This window comes from Phyllostomus hastatus, unplaced genomic scaffold (assembly GCF_019186645.2).
Source record: "Phyllostomus hastatus isolate PE091 unplaced genomic scaffold, TTU_PhHast_1.1 phas_contig_524, whole genome shotgun sequence".
NCBI classification, from domain to species: domain Eukaryota; kingdom Metazoa; phylum Chordata; class Mammalia; order Chiroptera; family Phyllostomidae; genus Phyllostomus; species Phyllostomus hastatus.
Genome location: NW_025333900.1, coordinates 13,486,049 through 13,503,878, shown reverse-complemented (window position 1 = coordinate 13,503,878; position 17,830 = coordinate 13,486,049). Strand labels below are relative to the sequence as shown.

The 17,830-nt window shown below is 38.4% G+C and overlaps 1 protein-coding gene and 1 long non-coding RNA gene across 2 annotated transcripts in view; one reads left to right on the top strand and one right to left on the bottom strand.

Moving 5' to 3' along the window:
- Window positions 1-385: 385 nt before the first annotated feature.
- LOC123823947 lies at window positions 386-13,203 on the bottom strand. The gene is made up of 2 exons (XR_006786632.1): window positions 13,071-13,203; window positions 386-3,300 (listed from the first exon to the last, which is right to left on the bottom strand). It is a non-coding gene; the product is annotated as an uncharacterized LOC123823947 (long non-coding RNA).
- Window positions 13,118-17,830, top strand: part of DR1 (down-regulator of transcription 1) — a 19,227-nt gene continuing 14,514 nt past the window's right edge. Inside the window, exons 1-2 of the mRNA XM_045847015.1 lie at window positions 13,118-13,709; window positions 14,359-14,685. Coding sequence (XP_045702971.1) covers window positions 14,466-14,685 — 220 coding nt within the window. The 5' untranslated portion in view covers window positions 13,118-13,709; window positions 14,359-14,465. The remainder of the gene's footprint in view (window positions 13,710-14,358; window positions 14,686-17,830) is intronic.

Genomic DNA, 17,830 nt, shown 5'->3' with positions numbered 1-17,830 from the left:
AAAATGATCTGCCAATTCTATAGCATTTTAGGATTCAAAAAAAATTTTCACCCTGGCTGGTGTGGCTCAGTAGATTGAGTCACACCAGTCCACTTTGGTTCAGCCTGAGAACCAAAGGGTTGCTGGTTCGATTCCCAGTCAGGGCACATGCCTGGGTTGCAGGCCAGGTCCCCAGTAGGTGGTGTGTGAGAGTCAACTACTCTTTGATGTTTTTCTCCCTCTCTTTTTCCCTCCCTTCCGCACTGCCTAAAAATAAATAAATAAAATCTTAAAAACAAATTTCCCTCAATTTTATGTCACAATTATCAAGATGTTGGAATTAAAGCATATATAACCATCTGACTAACTGATGATTCATATATATTTTGAAAAGGCAACCACTAAGTAACATTATATGTTTAATTTTTAAATAGTTTTACATATCAAAAAATTAATTCCTGTTCATTGTAGTGATGTTAGAAAATAATATAAAACTGGAGAAAAGAAGAACATTTAACAATCTGGTAATGTCCCTTCCCACAGTTAATTATGTTTTTCCAATACCTTTCCAGTAAGCATATATATATATGTGGGTGTAGGTGTATAGTGGTGGTGGGAGGTGGGGAGGGAGCAAGAGTGAGAGAGAAAGAAAAGACTCTCCCCCAGTACATTTTGCTTTGTATTCTGATTTTCCTTATTAACAATATATTATGAACATCTTTTCAAATACATTTACTGTGGTTGGTCATTTTTATTGGTGAAATATTGTGGGTTTTTTGTTGAATGAATCTACCATACTTAATTTAACCAGTCTCCTTTTGGGGGGACATTTTAATCTTTTCCCTTTTTCATCAATATCAAACATAAGGAAGATAGAGAGGAAGGTGAGCAAGGAAGGAAATTGCAGTAAACATCTTATGGCACATATCATTAATTATTTCCTTAGCATTATTTTGAAGTGGAATTGCTGGTTAAAAGGTATGTACTTTACAGATATTTTGTCAAAGAGCAATGGAGAACAGATGTAGTATTCTAATACAGGTTATTATCTTTTAAAATAATCCTTACCAATTAGATAGGCAAAGGTAGTGTTTTAATCTTTTTAATTTGCATTTTTTATTACTGACAAAAATGAAAAAATTTATCTTTTTGACTTTTATTCCTTCTTTTTTGATTTACCTGCAGAAGTCCTTTGCCCATTTTTCTATTTAGCTATTTATCTTTTTCTAACTGATTTGTAAGACTTCCTACTCCTTTGTCCCTTTTTCCATTCCAGTTTGGCAACTGCCCTTCAACTTTTTGAAGAAGATTTTTGTTTCCTTTCAATTTGGTACTTGCCATTTAATTTTTTGGTGATTTTTAAAATCACTTTTTAGTTTTTCATGCCTTTTAAAAGTCATCCTTTTACTTTACATTTCATGCAATATAATTCCTACTCCCAAGATTATGTGAGTATTTCTCTATATTTTCTTGTAGTAATTTTATGGATTCAGTTTTACATTAAACTCTTTACCCACCAGGCGTTTATTTTGGTACATGGTGTATTTTTTTCTTCAAACAATTGGCCAGTGACTCCTTCACTTACTTCATAATTTATACGTTTCCTTCCTGATCAGAAGTGCTATTTTTTAATCTATCTACTTGGGTCTAAATAATATTGAATTTTAATGTGAAAGTATAAAGCTGCCTGACAGATCTAACCATTTACTCTCTGAATCAGCAATTGTGTAGAAGATGAAGAGATGTCAGTTCAAATGCCAAAAGGATACTGAATGAATCTCAGGTTTTTTTAAATCAAAGTGTCATAAATATTTTATAACAATATCATTGCTAATAGATTGATGTTGTTAGATATTTTGATCTAAATTTTTATTGCTGTGTTTCTGGGCTGTAATGACATATTTTATGATCATATTTTGCTCAGTAAGTCAATAAGATATTGTTACTATATTATTATGATATATGCATGAATATATATTATTCAGAAGTTAAATATTATTTTTGAATTTGAAATCCTCAAAAAATGTCATATACATGACTTTTTATAATTAGCTATAGATCTTAAAGTTAAATGTATTGGTTCATGTTTTCCCAATACAGTCAACATAATTGCACCATAGAAATTGAAATAAACTTGTTATCCTTTAAATTGAAACTGCAAACACATAAAAAGGTATCTGTGTGAAAGATGGATTTATCTTTGTACTTATAGATGTCCCTTTAGCCTAAACAAAAAAAAAATCACAAAAACAGGTATTTCTGATCTAAACAATAACCTTACCTTTAGTTTTAGTAAAGATGACAAGTTTGATGATGAACACTGCAAACTGAGATTTACTTGGGAACAATTTTTGTCAATCACTTTGCCTGTAATTTAGCCACAATTAAGCCATTTGCCATGAGGTGCTGCTGAAAATACTATAATTGGTCAATTAATCCATGTACTATCTTATTATGGCAAATGCTGGTCTTACCCTGATAATTATTTAGGTCAAATTACAAAATAATGTGCATAAGTAAAATCTGCAGAATTTACATCACCCTAAGGATTGAAATATCTGTATGTTCATATATATACATATATACACATATATACATGTATATATTCACTTTTCCTTCTCTACATATATTCTAAGATAACTTTAGAGATATTTTGGTAGCTTGATAAATATTAAAAATAATACTTGCTATCAAAAACCAAGGTTAAATCCTGTGAACTTTACTGAAAAAAAAATTAAAAAGAGCTACCTAGTGATTACCAAGAAGACGGTCTGTGAATTGCTTGGGCAGAATCTCTAAAGCCTGTTCTTTTCCCAATGCTCATTTATAGTGAAGAAAACAAGGCAGGTAGCAGAGGAATACAGCCTGAAAAAAGGCTTATGTTTCCCCACTGAGAAACAAATTTGATTTTATCTCTTGGTTCATATTACAAAGTGTGGCTGTTCTCCAAATCAGCACATGTGGATAATTTTCTTTCAATGTTTCTTCCCTTTAATCACACTTTTTACAGTATATTGAGAGTATTTACCATGTTACCTCCACAGGGCTCACACAGATCATTTCTCATTTCACCTACTAACTTTCTGTTCTATGACAAGAATCTCTTGATCAATTCCCTCTCCTTTTCTTGTAAAATCCAGACTTACATGCTAGGCTTAGGAAAATTGGGTGATAATCTTTTTCTTGGAAATTTTTCTGATTTCACTCCTTGTCTTGCTCCCTTTACTTTTGATTGTTCCAGGCTTGTTTTCTTTCCTGATCTGTCCTCTTCTGTTCATAGTCGTTGTTTTGTTCCCATATATCAGTCTTGGTATTCATAACCTAAGGAGAGAGAGGCAGATGAATGGACCACACATTGCTATTTCTATTTTATGGCTCAGTGCAGGTCCTTTTTATTGAAAGACCCATGAGCACAGGAATTATGTCTATCTTATATGCCACCATACATACAGTGCCTACCACAGTATGCCCACTAAGTTTTTATTGAGTTAATAATAGCCAACATCTTAGCTCAAACGGTTCCTCCATTGTATAGATAAAAATGCTGAAACAGATAAATTAAGTAACTTGTTCTTGGTCACAAGGCTAGTTAAAGTTGAAGAGCCAAAACATGACTAAGTCTTGGATATGGAAGGCCCAGCGCCCACATTCCGTCTCCCCACTGAGAGTGCAGATGTCGTATAACATAACTCTGTACAGGGGTTGTTCCGGAGCCACACAGCACGGGTTTAAATCCTGTCACTTAAGATTTAATATAAATTTGTTGTGCTTCAGTTTCATCATCTGTAAAGTAGAGACCATTTATTGAACAAATATTGATTGGTTCCCAGTCATTTCAACCTCAGAGTTGTACTCCAATCTGCTACATTCCCTTTGTTTAGTTTGACACAGTTCACACTGATGATTCCCAAGGGCTTAGATCTCAAGAAACGAAGGCTTAAATCACCCTAGTAGGCAAAGTCTTCAGTCAGCTATGACATTAGCTGCAAGCAAAGAAAGTTGGAATAGGTAGTCATATTTATCAGTTACAGTCTCATTTACAATAGCAAGAATGAGTAGTCTGTGCATATATTGTGAGAATAGCTGAACACTGAAAAATTACCCTATTCTTTCCCTCTTAAAATAAAAATGACAACTGTTGTCATTTCCTTCCTTTCTTTCTGTAGCAACCATTGCCATCTCTGGCTCCAAAACCTATTTACAGAGTATACTGGTAGTAATTACACTCATCACTTAGTCCTTGGATTTCAAGACCATGAGGAACCACATCTAGATGAGACTGTTCCAAACCTGAAAGAAGAATGGTCATTTCATATCCCGAGGTCAGGACTAAGAGAACAATAACCCAGAGATGTTCCACCAGCTGGATATACATTTGAGCTTGGAAAGAGGGCAAGCGCAGGGGCTTTTGTACTAAAGGCTGGATCAAATAGGCTGGCAACATTTTTGTCATTGTACACACGAGGAAAGGCAACTAAATAATAAAACACAACAGATATCTCTTGGACCAGCCACATAGCTCACAGTGACACCTCCCTCCCCAGCATAGGGACAGAATAGTCACAAACATCCACACATGTAACTTGCAGGATAGTCATGACTGACATCGGAGTAGAAATCTCCCCCAAATGGCCAGACTTGCTCTCCTAGGAAACAGAAATTTTGAATCGAGATGCAAAGAGATGGGAGTTGTTTACAGTCCACCAAGAGGACAGTTTATGGATTCCTACTACTGAATTTCCTGGTTTAACAATTCCCAAAATTCTGTAAGATACCCCAATATCCTTCTGGAAAAGTCAGCTTAACTAGCTGGAGTTGCTATTTGCAATCACAAGAACCTTAACTACTACAGTTCCCTGAATAGTTTTCTCTCATGCAACTCTATCATATGTTCCTTTCCCGCCACCAAAATATCGTAGTTCACCAAGAATGCTGTTTTCTGTCTCACTGAGCTTTTGCTGTTCCCTGCACAAAATTCCCTTTCCCTTCTCCCTGAAAATTTACTCAAGGATTACCTCCCCTTGGAAATCCACTGGGGGAAAAGGTGTTACCTCCTCTACAACACTTAAGATGGTCACTCCATACTTACCTGTTTTGATTTGGAAGGTCCTCCACTGTACCCATAGGGCCTGTCATGCCAGAAGCATGCACTTAAAACAATATTGCATTGTAGTTCCTGGTTTTCTTGTTTGTCTTTCCCATTAGATGGCAAGCTCCTCAATAGAGAAGGAAGCTTCCCATTTAACTTTATATCTCTAGTTCCTTGTTACAGTGTCTGGCACATAGGAGACTCATTAAGTAAATGGGTAAATGAGTAAACATTGTCCACTTCATCACGAGAACATGCCCAGGCTGACCTGCTAGAAGAATCTGAGAGACCATGGGAAAGAACCAAGAACTTCTAGACCTGATACAAACAGCTGGTCCAGCCAAAAATAGGAGAGCCACTTACCCCACCCACACCTGACTCAGAAAACGAATGAGCCCAGCTAATTCCAAAAGAACTGCCCAACTGACAACACCTCTACTTGTAGGAAACAATAAATGGTTATTGTTTTAAATCCACTGACCTCTGGGGTGTCTTGTTAGCAGAATTTTTGTGGCAATAAATATCTGGTACAATATCTGTGATTTAGATTTCACCTGGAATAAGGAACTTGAGAACTTTACTAGCTAAATCACATGTGGCAAACACAAGGCCTGTGGGCTGAATCCAGCATTCCACCTGGTTTTATCTGCCCGGCACCTTGTTTCTACCCGGCGGCAGCTCCAAGCTCCTTGCCCCTAGTTAAGGAGTAGTTACATTTATAAAGTCCTAAAATTGCATTCGGCCCTTTGAAGGCAACCAAGAAGCTAATGTGGCCCCCTGGTGAAAATGAGTTTGACACCCCTGCACTAAATAGATTTAAAATCCAACAACGGCTTTAACAAGTCCGACTGTGAATTATTAAGAATAGAGATATTTATAAATCAGTCAACATAAAATTTCTCACTACTTGCTAATGTTTTAAGATTAATATAATGTCCTGGCTGGTGTGGCTCAGTGGATTGAGTGCTGGCCCACGAACTGAAAGGTCGCCAATTCAATTCCCGGCCAGGGCACATGTCTAGGTTGTGGGCCAGGTCCCCAATTGGGGGCACATGAGAGGCAATATATCTCTCGCACATTGATGTTTCTCTCCCTCTCTCTCCTTCCCCCTCTCTCTGAAAATAAATAATTCTTTTAAAGATTAGTATAAGACATTTCAAAACCTAGATTATTTAAAAATTTACAAAAATCTCTAAGGAAAAATTAGAAGTAAAATAACTAGGGAGAGGCCTCTGGCTAATATGGAGGCATAGGTAGGTACACTTCACAAAACCAAAGGAGGGATAACAGCAAATTTAAAAACAAAAACAGCCAGAACTGCCAGAAAATTGAACTGTATGGAAGTCTGACAACCAAGGAGTTAAAGAAGAAACATTCGTTCAGACCAGTAGGAGGGTAGGAGTCAGGCAGCCTGGGTGGAGAGGACGTGTGGTGAGGAGGCAGCTGGCGAACCAGGTGGTCCCACATTCACAGTGGATAAGAACCGGGAGGAACTATGGAAGAGCGAGGCAGACCAGACAACCCAGGGTTCCAGCACTGAAAAAAAAAAAGCCTCAGAATCTCTGGCTGTAAAAATCTGTGAGGGTTGTGGTAACAGATGAAACTCCCAAGTCTCTCAGGAGAGTCTGTTGGAGGGGTCCAAGGGGTCCTAGAATGTACACAAGCCCACCTACTCCGGAATCAGCACCAGGACAGCACCTGAAAGGGTGAAATTCACTTGTGGGAAGCAGGGGAAGTGACTGAAAGTGGGGCAAGAGTGGAGCAAGTACCATTTCTCTCTCTCTCTGACCTCTCTCCCACATACAGCACCACAACGCAGCAATGTGGGTTGCCCTGCCCTGACAAACACCTAAGTCTCCACTCATTACAACGTAACAGGTGTGCCAAGACAAAGAAATATGGCCCAAATGAAAGAAAGATCAAAACTCCAGAAAAAGAACTAAGCAATGAGGAGATAGCCAACCTATCAGATGCAGAGTTCAAAACACTGGTCATCAGGATGCTCACAGAAATGATTGAGTATGGACACAAAATAAAGGAAAAAGTGAAGGCTATGTAAAGTTAAATAAAGAAAAATATACAAGGAACCAACAGTGAGGGGAAGGAAACCGGGACTCAAACCAACAATTTGGAAAAGAAGGAAGAAATAAACATTCAATTGGAACAGAATGAAGAAACAAGAATTTTAAAAAATGAGGAGAGAATTAGGAACCTCCAGGACAACATTCAATGTTCCAACATGGGAATCATAGAGTTGCCAGGAGAAGAGGAAGAGCAAGAAGTTGAAAACTTACTGGAAAAAATAATGGAGAACTTCCCTGATTTGGTGAAGGAAATAGACATGCAAGTCCAGAAGGCTCAGAGTCTCCCCAACAAGTAGGGTCCAAGGAGGAATACAACAAAACACATCATAATTAAATTACTCAAGATTAAAGAAAAGGAGAGAATCTGAAAAGCTGCACGAGAAAAGGACACAGTTACATACAAAGGAGTTCCCATTAAGATTATTAGCTGATTTCACAGAAGGAATCTTGCAGGCAAGAAGGGGCTGGAAAGAAGTATTTAAAGTCATGAAAGGCAAGGACCTACATCCAAAATTACTCTTTCCAGCAAAACTATCATTTAGAATGGAAGGGCAGAAAAAGTGCTTCCCAGATAAGATCAAGTTAAAGCATCATCACCAAGCCCTTATTATATCACATGTTAAAGGGACTTATCTAAGAAAAATATCAAAACTATGAACAGTAAAATGACAACAAACTCACAACTATCAACAACTGAACCTAAAAAGAAAACAAACTAAGTAATTAGAACAGGAAGAGAATCATAGAAATGGAGATCACATGGAGGGTTAGCAGGAAGGGGAAAGGGGTATGGGGGAAAAGGTACAGGGAATAAGCAGCATAAATGGTAGGTACAAAATAGACAGGGGGAGGTTAAGAATAGTATAGGAAATGGAGAAGCCAAAGAACTAATATGTACAACCCATGGACATGAACTAAGGAGGGGGAAGAATGCTAGAGGAGGGGTACCAGGTGGAGAAGGATAAAGAGGAGAAAAAAATGGGAGAACTGTAATAGCATAATCAATAAAATATACTTTAAAATAAAATAATATTCCATCATAAAGATGGAAAATAACCAGTATTTTTCTCTTTTCCAACACACCTATGCTAATTACTTTACATGTTTCTATAAGCCTTTACCAAGATGTATATGTATTTTTACATAGTTCTAATAACAATGTTGTATTTTGCTTTAATATGAGAGGAAAAGTACCATATTCATACATAATAATTTTAATGCCTACTTAATAGTTCTTCAGTTACATTAAATAATTCTTCAGTCATACCATAATCATTTATTAGATTTTTATTTTTTCCTATTGTCAACAATGTGACAAAATACAGCTTCCTCCTCCTTCTTTAGTATTATTTCTTTAGGTATGAAGCCTAGGATGGTGTCTTTCTTATTTATTGTCATATCCCCAGTACCTAGCGAAGTATATGTTAGACACCCAATAAACATTTGTTGAATGAAAGCAAGTGTGTAAATGAGTAAGTGGGATTTACAAAAGTAGGCTTCCTAGTTTCATCTGCTTCAAATGCTTTTAAACTGAATTAGCATGGTTGAATTAATTAAAAATTGACATCATTTGAAAGAAAAATTGATTTGCATCAGATGTTAAATTTATTACCTATAGACCAGGGGATTTATCATTTACCTTAAAATTTCTGAGTTACTTGCAAAGTTGACCCGTGGAAATTTATCAGCTTTAACTAATAGAAGGAATTCCAAGGTTTTCATGAATTGCTTGTACTCATGTCACTGGAGAACACTATCTGTTCCCTACTTGGCTACACATGACACTTTTGGCTACTTTTCTCGAAGTCTGTCAGTTAGTGTATCAGTTTATATGACAAGTGAATTTGTACAACTCCTGTTTTTTCTCTGATCACTCCTTTGTCCTTGCCAGTGGTCATTTTCTAAAGATCCCCTTAGTCTTCTGCTCATCCCCTTTTGCAATCACTGTCTAATCACTCGCCTATAATCTTGTCTTCAACCTCTCCTGTGTGAAGCATGCCCAGATCTGTACATCTAATCCTGATGACTCCATCTGTGTTTTTTCAATCTCATCCACCTTCATTTCCTTAAACCCTTATTTTCTTATTTTTTTTTAAATCTACCCCACTCTGGCTTTTTTTCACTTGAACTACATGTGTCTTCTAGCCTATGCAATTCTTCCTTGGCCCCATTTCTTCAAACGGTCATCCCATTGCTCACTTTCCCTTCACCATCAAAGTTTTTGAAAGTATATTCTATGTTCCTTGGCTCCAGTTCTTCCACTATTGCTCTCTTAACTGTTTGCATGTTGACATCTGCTCTCTTCTACTGATCTTTTACCGCAGGAACAGTGTCTGATCCTCTTCTAACAGTGCCTCTCTGGTATCTCAGTCTTGCAATCCTCCCCTCAGTTCCCTCTCCACTTTTGCTTTCTTGGTTCCTATCAAGTACTCCTTGACATATTTTCTTCTTTTTGCTTTTTGTCTTTGGACTTCTTTTTCACTCTTTCATCCTTAAAGGTCCTCACCCACTTTCAGAGTTAATGAATATTCATTAAGTGCCTAAAATGTGCCTGGAACTGTGTTGGCCCTGGGGAGACAGGGAGGGATGAGCAAACCAGACACTCATTACCCCCTGCAGTACTTATTTCTCCTACCTCACTGCACATGCAGTTAGGAGCTAAATCCTATATGAGTAAATTCTTTTTCCAAATGTCTCTGATTTGTTCCCTCTATCTCATAATCACTGAACTCTCTTTGTTCAGGTCTTCCTCATTATCAACTTGCTTTTGCAATAGCCTAATAACTTGTGTCCTTGTCTTCTCCATTCTGGTCCATCTCACATGCTATCCCAGACTAATCTTTTTAAACATGTATGCCATCCTCCTCCAAAATGTTCACTGGCTCTTTCTACTGCCTACAGAAGAAACTCCAGACTCCTCAAAATGATCCTGGAGAGATCTGAAGCTTTAGATTCAGAAAGCTTGGATTGCTTTCCCAATCTACTGTTTACTCACTCTGTGACCTTGGATAGCCTTGCTGCATTTTGATTTTCCCATCTACAAAAAGAGATTGATGACTAGTAATAAAGACCAAATACATGTGAAAGTGCTTTTTAATTTTAAGGTGTTAAAATAAAAATATCATTTTTTAAAAACTTAGAGATAGTTACCATTGAAAATAGCCTAAGCTTCAGAGTTAAACAACAATCTAGTTTCAAATTCTAGCTTCAATACTATTATTTGTGAGACTTTGAACAAATTAGTAAATCTCTCTAAAAAGGGTTTCCTAGTTATCAAAAAACCTGTTTTGTATGGTTATTAAATGATAAAGTGAATATGAAAATTATTAGCAAGGCATGGAATACATAATAGGCACTGATTTATTGTTTTGAGCCTAATTTACTTTTCTTGCAGCTCATCCCACTATTCCTCTTTACAAATCCTATAGACAGAGCCACTCTAGGCTACTTGATTTTTCCATATCATACCACATTCTTTTGTGTTTCTTCAGCTGTATATCTTTTCCTTCTCTGTCAAAATTCTACTCAATCTTTAAGGCTCAGTTAAAATGTTGAGTCCTCCCTGAAGCCCTCTGTATCTCACAAGTGGCGTGTTAATCAATCCTTCCTCTTCACACTCTTAGATTATATGTTTATCACAGTATTTTATTTCCTTCTTTATATTGTGGTTCTCCCAACAGGTTGTAGGATCCTTAAAAACTAGAATAATGTTATAGTTACCTTTATTTCTTCCATAGCATACTTAGGACAGTAAACACTCAGGTGATGAATGAATGTAGGAATCAGATGCTATTTTCTCTACTGCCTATGTCACTTCCTGAAATGCCTACTGTTGTCTCAGACCCAAACATGCAAGAGCAAGCACCCTGCCTCTAAACTGCTCCCTTTCAGTTTTGCTGTTTATGGCACCACCCTAATCCCTAATCCGTTTCTGGGGATAAAAATCTTGTAATTGTACCTGACTCGTCTGTTTCCTTGACTATCTTGGATCCAAACCATAAATTTCCTTCAATTCTTTCTGTGAAAGTTTTTGAAATCACCTTTCTTTTAAATTCCTTTATTCCATTCCTATGAGCAATATTCATCAGTGCAATAATAATTTTTTTACAACAATCACTATTTATTTAGCATGTAAATTCTGGGCTAAATATTTTGTATATTTTATGTAATTTGAGCTTTAAAATACCCTGTAAAGTAGGTATTCTCATCCTTATTTTATAGAGTAAAAATCAAGCTCTAGCTTAAATACCCTGTCCAAGTTAGTTAAGTGGCAGGTTGGGCATCAAACCCAAATCTGAAGCCAAAACCTTTGAATGAGTTGGGCCCTTTCAAGTTGTGTAAAACAAAAAAAAACAAAAACAAAAAAAAGAGGGAATTTCAGAAGAGTATTATGAAGATACACAGGAATTAAATAAGCATAGGAAAATGTTTCATGGAGGTCTATTGTCCATTTCAAAAGCAAAATACAGCCCTGACTGGTGTGGCTCAGTGGATGAGCACCTGCCTGGGCTGTAGACCACATCTCCACTTGGGGGCACGACCGAGGTAATGGATCTATGTTTCTCTCCCTCCTTTCCCCTCTAAAAATAAATAACATCTTTAAAAAAAAAAAAAAAGCAGAATACACTAACACTCTAGTGATCCAGTTTTGTTGAGCTCTGACATTTTTTGAGGCCTAAAGCAAGCTTCTTACCTTTCTTCTATTGCTTGTTACAACTGACTTTTCTATTTCTTGGCTTCTGTTACTTCATGACTTCTGGTGCCTTGTGTATTTGGCTTTCTTACTTCTCTCTCACTACTGTAAACAAATGCTTTACTTCAATTAAGGTGATCTCCTCACTGTTCCCAGAACAATTTCTGTCTCTACAACTTTATTACTTTGAACACAAATTCACTCTTTCCAGCTGTCAAAAGCCTAAATTTCAAGGCACCTTCATTATTTCTTCCCAACAGTTCCAGTGGATTCTTTAGTGATTACTGTGTGAGAAATCCTCTTGCAGACTCAAGATGAACCCATAAAATGAGCAGGAAATAAACCCTTTGAGATTTGGGGGTTGTTCCTTCTTACAACATACTCTAGACTACTAACTGCTACACTGACTTTAGGAAAGTTATTTAGCTTCTCCCAGCTTCCCTTTTCTTATCTGTAAAATGGAGATTAAAACAGTATCTATTAAATAAGGTTACTGAGTACTAAATAATACTTAAGTGCTTAGCAGTGCTAATCATAAAAGCAGTACAAAATAGACGTTAGTTATTTTTAATTTGTATTACCACCAACTAGCAATTGGTGTGTTAGCAATGACAAATGAACATAAACACTAGTATTATTTGCTTTTTTAATGTTAAGTTTCAAATTACAAATGTTATAAGTTATTGTAAATTTAGCTGAAAACCTGGGCATTCCTATTTTGAAGAATATTTTAAGATTGTTTTATCAAAAAAATGGTTTGGTTAAACTTAGCAGCATTGAAGAAGCATCTGCACTTTAGAAATTAACCCACAAATGTACTGGAGAAAATGCTAAATGGAAAAAAAAAAGTGTCATTAACCAAGGTCTCCTTGAGGTACCACATCTAGGTCTTTCTTAAATAAAATCGTTTAAAGAAAACATTTCAAACAAGCCCGCTGCTGTTCAATGTATCAAGAATAATGTATCTGATTAACTAAAGTGCAAAACTGATTTAAATGGTGTCTGGCTTACTTTTTAGAAATTGCAACACCCCACTATTCATTGACTCTTCCTCCAAATGACAATGTGACAAGCTTAATTTTTAAAAAAATAATGCAATATTTGTGAAGAACTTGACACACGTTGATATTACTAGTCAACTCTGGACAGACGCAAAGCTCAGAGCTGCTTACTTTCACACTCCCCCCCCCCCGCCCCCTCTCCAGAAGCCAAAGTGCAAATATACCATGAATAATGGCTAAGTTGGAACCTCTTAATGTGGCTCATTGTACGCAACGCATTATTTCCACTGCACGGTATCGTTTCCAGTTTCCGGTTTTAGCCATTAGTAGTGACTTGGAGCGCCAAGTCACTTCTCTGCATGTTTTGTTTCCCATAAAATGAAACTGTGGAGGACAACTGAGATCTTTGATCCCAATAACGTCTACTAGGTACCATCAGAAGCTTTTCCTCCGGACTGTGCTGAACAGGCAGGCACGCGGGTTTCCGCTTTCCCCAGAGCCCAGGCCTCGCTTTTCTTCAATCCCAATTACGGCTCTTTGAGGAACAGCTAAAAGTTTCTTTTAACGAAATCCAGCGCTCCTTTGTCCCAGAACATCGCTGGGAGAGAGAGGGTCTCAAGGTCCCAGCTGTTGAGGCGAACGCCTACCCAAAGCACAGTCTGGTGCAGCAGCCCCAGAGCAAGCGCGTGCTCGAAGTTTTCCGGTACCGGGAGGCGCGCGCTCGCCCCGCTACGGTCTCCGTACAGGTTCAGGATTGCAGGGGCGTGCAGGACGCTGCAGGAAGAAGCGGAGGGCCGTGAAGTCCAGCGGTTCCCGCCGGCCCGGGTGGGGGAAGGGTAGCAGTCACGCCCGGAACTCGGTCGGTAAGGGAGGGGGGCCTGGGGGGGAGGTGAGGCTTCCGGTAGCGCAAAGGGTGTCGGGAGAGGCTTCCCCCAAACCTTCTTCCCTGGCCTCTTGAGGGTCCACAGTTGCCGCGGTTTCGGCTCCCACGATCTGCGTCCGGGCTAAACGGCTACGGCGGCCTCCAGTGCCGTTTCCCTTGTGCCCGACTCTGTCCCAATTCGTTCCCAGGCGCCCGCCCGGGTTCCAGCAGCGGCTGCGGCCATGTTGTGAGGCGGCGGCGTGGGTGTCGGAAGGATGGTTTGGCCGAAGCGGCGGCAACGGCTGCTGGCGGCGGCGGCAGCGGGGGCTCGGGCTCTGTAGAGCCAAGTCCTCTGTGTGTCCGACCGGTACCGCAGCAAGGCCCGTGTCCCTGGACGTTGCCTGTGCTCCGGCGCCGTTGGGGACCGGTTTGGCGACAGCGCCCTCCTCTCTGAGGATACACCGAGGTGGTTCCCCGGTGCTCAAATTCCTGACCACCTTGCTTTCCTTTCCGGACTTGGGCAGTGCTGTCCCCAGAACCCTTGGCCCCACGATTTTTTCCCAACCTTGCCCCAAATCTCACAAACGGGTGTTACCCGCCCTCTAGTGCCAACCCTCTACCCCTTCATTTTCTGCACCCTCTACTCGTAGTGCTTCTGGGATCACGCTGAGGGCGGCCTTTTGAAAAATCTTTGTGGAGTAGTGGACCAGAACTGGGGAGTTTTTAAAAGACGGAGCGCAAGAGGTAGGAAGATACGATGGCTTCCTCATCTGGCAACGATGATGATCTGACTATACCCAGAGCTGCTATCAATAAGATGATCAAAGAGACTCTTCCTAATGTCCGGGTGGCCAACGATGCCCGGGAGCTGGTGGTGAACTGCTGCACTGAATTCATTCATCTTATATCTTCTGAAGCCAATGAGATTTGCAACAAATCGGAAAAAAAGACCATCTCGCCAGAGCATGTCATACAAGGTAAGTGTTACGTGTGGGATTTTGTTTAAATGAGGGTCTGGAGACAGCTTTCTAGTCGCTTCACCCGTGCATGTCAAAGCCTTGATGCCTCTCCCGTGATCTGTACTGGGAAATGAAATAACCACGCGGGCATGGAGGCAGCGGATGCCTTAAAAAAATCCCTGTGTAGCATTCTCGTGGTACTTTTAATCCAGCGAGTAAGGATTGTAAGCATTTAGGTTAGCTAACATCCCCACAGGTAAAGTGTTAGTAGTCTTAATTTTCCTACAGCCAGGTAAGCCGAAGAAAAAAGAATTTTGCCTGGCTAAAGTGGAACCTAGACATGACAAATGAGAAATCGCTTGCCTACAGTGAAATGTAGACCATGACAACTGAGAAAAGAACCCAGAAGTGCTCCCTTGGAAAATTGAAATTCAGACAGGAACTTCCAGCAGGAGGGGGGACAGCACCCCTTCCTCACCCATCTTTTCACTAGTTTGGGGAAAAAGTTGAACTTTGTGAGCATACGAGTAAAAAAATCTTAACATGAATGTGTTCAACGTTATGAAGTTTATTGGTGTTGAAAAAAGAGTATATTTCTTGCTTTAAAAATGGTTTAATGGCCTTGGCCGGGTAGTTCAGTTGTTAGAGCACCCTCCTGCATACAGCAAGGTTGCAGGTTCATCCCGGGTCAGGGTACACACACAATACAAGAATCAACCAATGAATGTGTCAATAAGTGAGAAAAAAATAACTGATTACTCTATCTCTCTGTCTTTTTCTGTCTCAGTCTCTTTCTGTCTCTGCCCCCTCCCCTGTCCCTCCCTCCATCTCTCTTTCCCCTTCTTCTCTCTCTCTCAAATCAATATATTAAGAATGTTTTTAATAAAAATGGTTTAATGGTCCTAGTTACCAAAAGCACTCCAGTTCTATTCTGTAAAAAAAAGGGTGGATTTTCTTTTTCTCTTTTCTTTCTTTCTCTTTCTTACTTTCTTTTTCTTTTCCTTCAGTGTAGCTTCCCTTGTTCTATGGAGATACATTTTTAAAGCTTGTATTATCAGGTTGTAATAGATTTTTTTTCATGGAACATTTCCGTGTTCTTTCCTGCTGCCATTACCATTTAGATGTACACACTTAAGCTTTTATTGAACAGCACTTCTGAAAGTTTCAACAATTTCTCCTCTCTTAAATTAAAAAGGATTTAGTCCCGTAATAGGGACTTGAAGACCACATTCCGATGATTTGTTTTAGGGATGGGGAGACATGTCCTAGTCATAATGTTTTGGGAAGTGCTTATATATACTCTTTAAAAAAAAGTAGTTTTGTTCTGCTTGAGGTGATAACTTGTCTCTTGTAATAATCCAATTAAAATTTTATTAATTTCTTGATTCCTTTGAAGAAAAAGTCATGATTAATCTTTATCATTTTGGTAGACAAGTGGATGTCTGCCGATTTATTTTTATAATTTAACTTTTCAAAGGGTGAGTTTCCTGTTGTTCTGAAGTAGAGAACACATCTGCTCATATTCCCCATATCCAATATTTTACTGTCAATATTGACAAAAGGATTAAATGATTCACTTCTGTCCTTAATGATGTGTGGAAGGTAGATTTAAAATACACTCTGCTGTTTTCGTTTTAGTACGTAAGGAGAAAATAAATCCCTAGGAAAAAGCATATTTGATTTTTAAGCTACTATTTTTTTTTCTACTTTTTTGGTATGCTGAATACACTGACAAGTAAGATGAAGGCCAATTTGTCTATTTTTCCTCTTGTGTTTTTATTTTTACACTGTATGTGTGATTGTTGTCATCAGTCCTTCACAAGATTATTCAACACAGATAGCTATAATTTCCTTTTACAACTCATAAAAAAGAAAAAGGTTCTTCTATCAACATTGCCTTTCTAATGAAAATTGCAAAAAATTTCTAAAGGATCTGCTTAAACATTTGTTTATACCACAGAAGTGAGGATTGTTCCAAACCTAATAACATATTACAATCTGTCGTCTTGGGTAGAGTTTATTCTTTTCTAGGATATATTTAGATTTCTGATTGACATGATGGAATAAAAGTGCAGCTGTAGCAAGCAGTGTGTTAAATGCCTCAACTTGGAGTATGATAATTCAGTTTATGGGATAAGTCAGGAAGTTCCAAAGAAAAGTTTCCTTTGTGTACTGAGTATGATTTATTTTAAAAAATCATGTATTGACCTGATATAGTCTTATAAATTTATCTTTTCCTTCCCTGTAACACTGACATTGTTTAGTGGATAAGGTACCATTTTTGCCCCAAATCCTCCCCAATTAGGGGAATAGATTTTATATATTTATAATCTCATATTAGTTCCATATTAATAATTTTAAAGATTTTTTTGGTCTTGAGAGCTTACATTTTTTTAAAGAAATGTTAAACCCCTGGCTAGTGTGGCTTAGTAGATTGAGCGACAACCTGTGAACTGAAAGGTCACAAAAGGTCGCCAGTTTGGTTCCTAGTCAGGGCACATGCCTGGGTTGTGGCCAAGTGCCCAGTTAGGGGCATTGGAAAACAACCCATTCATGTATCTTTTGCCCATCAATTTTTCTCTCCCTCTGTTTCTCCCTCCCTTCCATTCTCTCTTAAAAAAAATAGAATCTTAAAAAAAAGAAATGTTTAATGTGTGTACATTTTAGGTGTTTAAAGTGGTTTTACAGACTAACTCTGGAAAGCAAAGTAAATCATGGTAGATATAACATTTTTTATACTTTCTGTCAGCACTGATTATTTGGGAATATAGGGTATATCCAAGTGGAATAATAATATTTTCATTTTAAAATAGTATGGGGATTTTTAAAAAAAATTTACTCATTTATTTTTAGAGAGGGGTGAAGGGAGGGAGAAAGAGAGAGACACACACATGGATGTGAGAGAAATATAGATCAGTTGCCTCTCAGACGCCCGCAATCCAGGCATGTGCACTGACTAGGAATCAACCCCCAGACCTTTCGCCTTGCAGGATGATAATGCCCAACCAACCGAGCCACACTGATCAGGGCTGAAGTTTGGAGATTTAACTAATAAGTTTAATGAGCTAGACTTCGCTTCAGGACATTTCACTTGTTCACTTGCTACTTTGCTTTATTTTGTCAGAGCAAATTAAGCATTTGAATCAGTTATGTAAAATTCAAG